General features: G+C 32.8%; 1 protein-coding gene across 1 annotated transcript; it reads right to left on the reverse strand.

Moving 5' to 3' along the window:
- Positions 1-272: 272 nt before the first annotated feature.
- Positions 273-4815, reverse strand: LOC147384301 (uncharacterized). The gene is made up of 4 exons (XM_086424742.1): positions 4308-4815; positions 3660-3705; positions 2029-2138; positions 273-1009 (listed from the first exon to the last, which is right to left on the reverse strand). The coding sequence occupies exons 1-4, from the start codon at positions 4498-4500 to the stop codon at positions 942-944; spliced, it is 417 nt and encodes a 138-aa protein (XP_086280868.1). The 5' UTR covers positions 4501-4815; the 3' UTR covers positions 273-941.
- Between the last annotated feature and the right edge of the window lie 4118 nt (positions 4816-8933).

Genomic DNA, 8933 nt, shown 5'->3' on the forward strand with positions numbered 1-8933 from the left:
GGCCCAAAAGTATCAAATTATTGGAAAATGAGCTTTAAAAAAAATAAAAAAAAATCATAGAGTATGACCGTCGAATATGGAGGTCTAACAAACAATAGGGTGATCCTTTAATTCACCAATCACAAAAAACGAAATAGTAATAAAAAAATCAGAAAAATATAAAAAGCAAAACAAAAATCATAAAACAAGCTCCAAATTAAATTAAACTCAAAATTCATACTATATATTGAAATTTTATTACTAAACAAACTCTAATTGAAGCAATTGGGCACTTAGAAATGAAATTACATAAATAATTGTTTAAAAACACGGTGTACAGATTCTGTTCCATCTTGCATTCCAACCACAGCACCGGAGATTATCCACTTGGGAAGCTCGGGAGATCTCCCAATGGTCTCCATGAATCGTTTGATGAGCTCCAAGGTGAGTTCCCATACAGTATCCTTCCTCATGCCAACTCACCATGTATCTATCAACAATATCCAGAATATGAAAGACCACAAACAGACTATATGTCAAAACATCAAGCCATCAAAATATGTTATAGAATATTATTTAACAACCATGAATTACCCATATTTGAACTATATAGTGTCTCGTTAAATAGAAAACAGAATAGTTGTATCCTTCAAGGTAAAGTGACCTCATTTTTTATGTCATAAGGGGTTGGTACAAACAGGCTCCTATGTGTCACATTGAAAATCATAGATGCTCTATCGTGAGACGAGTTCCAATCAAACCATCCTTTGGGTAAGTCCCCAAGATAAGGCTGCCTCAAAAACATGGAAAATTGATCAAGAGACTGTAAATCATCATCAAGTGAAGGAGTTGTAGTGTTTGTGAGATTAACAGTTGAGATATCCTGTATGCGTTCCCTCCTATAAGTTTTTTGATAAAATAATTTTGAGCATGGCTGGCCACTTGAGTCGGGGTCCTAGTCTTCACGAAATTCCTAGATATATTTCTCCAATCCCCTTTACCATATTTCTTAAGACCCAGAAGACATAACCTCCAATTAATCATCCAAAAGACCCATATCACCAATTAAGCAAAAAATCGAACATCTAAAACTAATAGTACTACCTCAAAAGAAGAAGAACAATGGTTCATAGAGTAATTTTATAATTGACAAGTTGAACACTAACAAGTTCGATATTTTATGAAATCAGGTTCATAGGATGAATCAACTATAAGGACTAATCCAAATTATGATTGATTTTAGATTTTAATCTCAATTGTATAGAAAAACTAACATAACTAACATTGACACTCACTGAATTTCAAGAATCAAACTTTTCAACAATCGAACATAAACAATTTCAGTACTAACAAGTTGGATGTTTTATTAGATAAACTTGGTGAAATCAGGTCCATTGTGTGAAACAACTATAAGGACAAATTCAAATTATGATTGGTTTTAGATTTTGATCTTAATGGTATAGAAAAACTAACATAATTGACACTCAATGGATTTCAAGAATCAAACTTTTTTGACAACTAACATAAAATAATTTCAACACTAACAGATGGTAAAATTCAGGAAGATAGAAGATTATAAAAAGAAGAGGTGGTGTACCCAGGAATTGGGATTCATCCTGCTTCAATATTGATTACGTCTTCTTCTAATTCTTTAATCACATCAAACATAGTCTTTCTCGGGATCATGGCCGCCACCACATACCATCGATTAGGGGTGTCATTATCGTGTACAGTGAATTCGAGTTTGTTTATAAGGATATCCGTGTTGGCATTCAATTGGAATTCATAACCTCATAGAAAGTGATGGTAACAACCATAATCAACATTGAACAAAGTTGAAAAATAAATAGCCAAGACGCGGCAAGTTCAATTCATGGTCAATTTGCCGGATGAAAGCAAATTCATTCAATTCAAGTTTGGGGGCTAGATAGCATAATGAGATATTTTAAATATTGATAAAGTTGTGAACAGATAAACAATGAGAAGCTAGATAGCACAATGAGATCTTTGTCATATATATAGATAGTAGTAATTATCCAAGCAACATACCACTAGAACTGATACTTTCTTTACAAGGATATCTCTGACTTGACGACATCATCATTTTTGAGGCAAATCTTACATAGTGCAGCAGCAAACAGATAAGTGATTCAAATTCTCTGCGAGGAAGCATGTGTTTGTTAATCAAAATTATCAGACACGAATACGCTTACACAAATTGAAATGAGCTCAAATGTGAACACTGCTTAATGGCCATTTCTATGATTATAGATCACATAACACCAGTGTTCTAACAATGGGATAGAAAAGAGTATTAGTATTGGATTAAAAGATTTAACTTTTAATCCAAACTCAAAAGCTTTAACTTTACTAATAAACACCATTATTGGAACGTAGAGCAACAAAACTACAACAAAAGATAACACATTATCTGGCTGGAATTTTTTACAGATCTAACAATAAACAGAGATGACAGCTTACATGCATCTCACTTAATACTATTGTACGGTTATTTGTTGCAAAAAATATGCTCAAACAAAAGCCATGAATCTACATGTTCATTCACCACGGAACTTATGATATAGAGATAAGTTAACTTGAGAATATCACATTGGTTAAGTACACAAATATCAGCAGAAGCCTAAAGAATATCAAAGCATCACCAAGCAATTCAAGTAGAAGTTAGTTAATCATAGTGAAAGTAACATGTTCAGCCCAAGCATTATTTAGAGCTTATGCAAAGGATCTATGGGCTATCCCTGTATTTGTGATACTTGTACAATAACATAACCAATAAATAAACAAAGAATATGTATCATGCATGTTTACTCCACCTCAGTCTAACATAACTGACTCTTCACCATTTGCAGTTATGATACATATTGTCTGTTTGTTAAACTCTACGTAACAGAGGACAACACATTACATAAGAACTTGCCACAGTATATAATGTTTTACTCTATTTCAGATGCATACTGGAACACTTTTGAAACAAACCTAAATTTATTCAAACATTTTGTTCATATTATTATCTTTTTTTTATGGGTAAGCTGGACTTGAACCCATGGCCTCAAAGTTGTTTTGCAATGTATCAAACCGACTTAGCTATGGGTCTTAGCCCTTGTTCATATTATTATAAACATTATAAACACATCTTAATTAATAATGAGGTCTTTTCATTCTCCCAAAATGAAAATATAAACCATCTGATTCATATTTTTTCACTTCTTTTTATTTGATTTAGGTACACAGATATATTGTTAATCTAAAGGTTGCAATGAGGAGATCTTTCTAATTGAATCTATAAGATCCACTAATTAATTAAACTTTTTACTACTAAGTTCTTTATCTAGGCAGATTCTAAGTTCTACCAAAATAAGGGCAATAAGGAAGAAATAATTTAGAGGGCAAAAAATGATCGCAATCACGCCACCTTTTGCACCTTTCATTTAAAAAGTAAATGTCCCTTAAAAGTCATAGAATAGAAAAGGGCATTTAGAGTTTTTTTTATTATAGTAGAATACATGCACTATAGAGCACAAAGATAAGAGCATTGAAACAAATAAATATTCAGCATGCATCTCGATGCACAAGCATATCATTTTTTCTCAAATATAACATCTAATTTATCTTAACAGAAATAAATGAAAAACAATGGGAAAACAAGTTAACCAACATACCTTTGTTTCAAACCCAAATATGGTGAACAAACAAGTACATATGACCCTGCAATCCAACAAGCAAATAACTTAGACCATATTCATGAATTAGTGAGAAGATCCATAACCATTTCTGTTTCTCTCATACCGCAAAGGATGCAGATTAGAAAAAAATTTCTACCATCAGCATAAGCTAAGAATGACTCTCTTGTAATTTTCTTTTCCATTGAAACCAATTAAGCTGTTGTTATAATACTTCTCATTGCATTTATGATTGGGTTCATATTAACATCATGATTTCATGTAAATGCAACAAGTGAGAGTTTGTTTCTAAATTCTCTTCACCAAAGCATGATATTGATTCATACTCTCAATATGCAAAATCAGTAATAAAGAGAGAACTACATTTACGACATTGAATTTACGTGGTTCGACAAAATTTTCTTCGTCCATGGGCAATGATGAGGTCCTTTCAATCTCACTGAAGTATCTCAATTCCATTTTTTTAAGTGTAAAGTTCGTTAATTGAAAAGAGGAAATAAAAGGGTCTAAAGTTGGTGGAAATAATCTATATATCTAATAACCAACATAAAAGCAAGCACAACTACTTGGCTATGCATGAGGCATCCTTAGAAACCAGCAAAGTTTTTTATACAGATAGAGGAGTACCTAAAATACACTCTTCCATAAGCATATAAAGCCATGTGTTTGACATCAAAAGCATTGCTGGATAGGTATAACTGTTCTTCACAGAGTACATCTCCTTCCACACCGTACTTTTCCGATGATACACTAAAATCTGCTTTTGGGTTGCTAACAACACGAATTCACTGTTCTGGCTTATAGGGAAAACACTTGGCATGAGCCCTGTTTTTCCTTTTTTTTTTTAACAAAAGAGGAGAATCTACAAGTACCTCTTATAAAGCACAAATGACAATAAAATCAAGGTAATACCTTTAACTATCACACAGCATATGGAAGTTTCATTTGCATAAGGAAATGAAAAGCTGCAAATCTTGGATGATACCGAGTTGTCATCTAAATCATCTAATAAGTATGAAGAAAATAAGTACGAACTCTCCTAGATAGCCAAAGATTCGTGTACTTCCAATATAAACCTAAACATAGGTCTTACTTTTTTCATTTTTTTATTTTTAGGAGATGGATCAAAACTGGTAATCATAAAAAAAATAACATAAAAAATAAACCTAGAATCAATTGGAATATTTAAAAAATGCCCTAGATTTAAAATTTGTACACTTCTTAGAGGCACAAATTTGTAGCTCACGCTTGTTTCGTTCTAGGCTTCGATCAATCACCTCTTCCTCCATTAAAAACAAATTAAGAATCAAAATTTCTTCAAAGAACAAAGAAAGATAAAAGAAGAAAAATTGATGAAGAAAGGATGAGAAAACCATTCAAATTGCTGCATTTTTTTATTAAAAAAAATTCAAGCAAAAAACTCAAATATGAGTTATGAAATTCAAGAATAAATCCACAAATCTAAGGATTCAGACCTAGATATGGAAATAAAGAGAAGAAAAGCTTGAAATCAAGGGCATATTAATAGAAACTAATCGAAATGAAGTGAAAGTGCTCATAGCACAACATAATATGTTGAAAATTACCTAAGTGTGTGTTTGGTAACACTTCTGAAGTCTTAATGGAGGTGGTCCACCATTAAAATTCAGACTTCAGATGTCTTAATCTTGTTTGTTTATTTTCATATTTAAGAACAAGAAGACATTTTCAGTCGAAAAAAATCAGCCATAAAAAGTTGCTGGACGAAGTTCTGAAATCTGAAAAAATATTTTATACCTAAAATACCCTCCTCAAAATAATTATTTCCATCACTTATCCCTCTTTTGTAAAAATCTTTAAACCCTTACCTCTCCTTTCTCTTCTACATCTCCTTCATGTCCAACTCGGCTGTCAAGATCTACAAAGGTATGTGCATCTACTAATCTATTGTTCTTCCTTGATCGATTAATAGCATGTGAATCTCATATTGAGAAAATCTCAAAATCAAAACTTCAACAAACAAACAAATCAAAAATCAAAACTTTAACAAAAATCCAAAATCACTACTTTAACAAACAACCAAATCAAAAATCAAAACTTCAACAAAAACCCAAAATCAAAACTTTAACAAACAACCAAATCAAAAATCAAAACTTCAACAAAAATCCTAAAATCTCAAATAACCAACCGAACCCATTATGGAGAAATCGAACCATTTTCAACGTCTTTCCATATTTCTCTCTCCATCTTCTCTTTATCTTTCCTTCTATCTTTTTTGTTTTTCTTCTTGCATAAAATTGGGTCATTAGACGAATAGAGAGAGAGAGAGAGAAAGAAAGAGAGATGGATAGGTTTTGTTAGGTGTATGAGTTGTTTCCTTAGTCCTTAGGTGGACTCTTTAGGGTGTATGAGTTATTTCCTTGGTCCTTGGATGAACTCTTTAGAGTGTATGATTTGTTTAATTGGTTATTGTGTTTTACTTGGTTCTTGTATTTTCTTGGTTTTGATAAATTGGAGAGAGAGAGAGAGAGAGAGAGAATAATATAAATGAGAGAGACGGAAAACAGAAAATTGGAAAAACAATTATATTATTTTATATATTAATGATTTGTTTTTATACTTTGAATGAGAATTCAATTTGAAAACAATACTTTTGGATTGTTTGATTTGTCAGGAATTGAAATTAAATATGTAGAGGGTTTCATTATGCATGTTTTTTAGTTAACAATTTATTATAATTACAGAAGGGTAATATTGTCAAAATGATCATTATGTTTTAAAATTTTATTTGTAACCAGGAGTTCTTATAAATTATAAACAAACAACTTTTCCAGAACAAGATTCCAGATTTCAGATTTCAGACTTCAGACTTCAGATTTCAGACTTCAGGCTTCAGATTTCAGAAGTGTTACCAAACATACCCTAAGATTTACATTGGAGATCTGAAGTAGTTGGGACCAAATCTAGATCTATTTCTATACTCTCAGATCTAGATTTGTTTCTCTACTCTAAGGCTCTAATCCAAACGAAAGGTTGTTCATTGATCTACACAATACTCTCTTCCCCATCGTCTTCATCATCTTCTTCCATATAAAGTTAGCGTTTGAAACAGAGTGAGAGAGGGAAAAAAAAAGTAGAGAAATTTCTCACAATTGGGAGAGATTCTCATGAATCAGAGAGAGAGAGTGTAAGAGAGGAGAAAAAACGCAGAGAAACCATAGAAAAAGAGTGAGAAGAGGGGAAAATGCAGAGAAAAAAGAGAGAGAGAGAGGGAGGGAAAAAAACATAGATGAGAGAGAGGAAAAAATCTACGCAAATTTTTTCCAAATTTCGTGGGCCTGTGGCCGTCAAATTTATGTTTCTAAAATTCGTCGAGCCAAGCCCAACAATTTTTTTCTTCAATTTTCACGTAGTGTTCTTCACGTCATCCCCATTTTCACTTTCTAACTAACCACCTTTCTCAGACCTCCATCGTCACCTCTTTCAGCCATTTCGACCTCTCCATCTTCGCACAACACTCCCCTTTGGATCTCTCTCTCTCTCTCAAACCTTCATTTGGTTAAGCCTTTATTATCCCTCAACCTCTCCTAGACTTCTCTTCATCACATCCCAACAGTAGCCCTCTTGTGAACTCCTTTTCATCAGAGTCATGATCTCTCTCTCTTCTTTCAGCCATCCATCATCATCTCAGCTCCACCACTTTTCGGTCTCATCATCTCAGTTTCACCACTTGTCTTGGTCTCACTTCATTCACAACCCACTCTTCTCAAACAATTGATCTCATGACTTTCAGATTTTTTTCACATGCGATAATGAGAAGAAAAGGTGACTTCTGGCTATCAAACCCCAGTCTGCTTACATGGCTTACCTCGCGGTGTTATGCCTAAAACCTCGTGCAAAAGCATCCTAACTCTTTCTTTCTGAAGAGACCCTGGCAATTGGATCCTCGCTTCTTTAAGGTTAATTGAGTCTTTTTATTTTTCCTAGTTTTCGTTGAATCAACCTCACACAAAAGGTTTCTTTCATTAAAAAAATCGATAAGTCAACTCACTTTTTCGATAAGTCATGTTTTGGAGTTTTATAAAAAAAAAAATTAGTGGTCTAAATCAATTTTTATCAGATTTTAAAACTTACTGAGTCAATTCATTGAGTTCAGCATTTTTTCGAGATTCCTCGCTCATTTGTTCGATTGGGCTACGTAGGCAACTTGAGAAGTCACTTCAAGCCTAACAACAATAACTTTTTTTTTCCTTTTTTTCATTAATTAATTATTACGAATTAACTTGGCATAATTTTAATGATAATTTACTTATGCGTTTTACCTTAGTTTCCCCAATTGACTTTAGGTTTGATCTTAGGTTGGACTTTAACCTTAGTTTTACTTTAATCTCTTCCCATTGATCATAGGATAGCCTTGCATTGCAGTAGAGACCGATTATCTTGATTGGGCAAGTTCGGTGCCTAACACCTTCTGAAATCCTTTATCTAATCCCTTACCCTTTGTCTTTATCGTAAATCAACCCAATTTCATTCTAAGTTATTTTATGGTTTCTAAACCTAAACTAGGTGGCGACTCCCAAAAATACTAGGATCCACATCTATCCTGTGGATCGCCGAGCGCGCTTTCAATATCGAACTCTAAATTTTGTCAAGCAAGTTTATTCTTTCAATGGCCTTCAAGTAAAATTCATTTCTTTTACTCATAGTTTTAACTTTGATGATCATCTACCGATTTTGGAGTTCTTCAATTGCTTGAAACTAGAATCACATGATTCTTCAATTCAAGATTTTCTTTTACTGTTGATTCTTAGAAAGAGAAGTGCTTAACTCACACATACCGTGGTTTCAATTCTTGGTTTGACATCTTGTCTCGTCCATGGATGAGATCAAGTTGTCTCAAACGAGTCAACTTGACATGTCTTAGACGAGATAAACCATTTAACTCAATTTATAATTATTTGTTTGTATATTTATGTGAAAATAATTATAATTTTTTTATAAAAATAAGATAGACTAGAAGATGTTTTATTATAAAATCATATTTTATTTAGATAACAAATGTTTAAATTCTAAAAAAATTAATTATTTATATTAGAATATACAAAATCCTGGCAGACTAGGACAAGTGTTATTTGAGCGATTGAGATTTCAAAATATCGTCCAAGTCAACTCGATTATCTCTTGAGATTCTGCAGATGTGAGATGTCATGTCTATCCATCTCGTTTATAGACATTACTGAAATGACTCGGGCGAGTCATCTCAGTCTCGAGCTA

This window comes from Akebia trifoliata, chromosome 15 (assembly GCF_017979445.1).
Source record: "Akebia trifoliata isolate Shusen 1 chromosome 15, ASM1797944v1, whole genome shotgun sequence".
Taxonomy (NCBI): Eukaryota; Viridiplantae; Streptophyta; class Magnoliopsida; order Ranunculales; family Lardizabalaceae; genus Akebia; species Akebia trifoliata.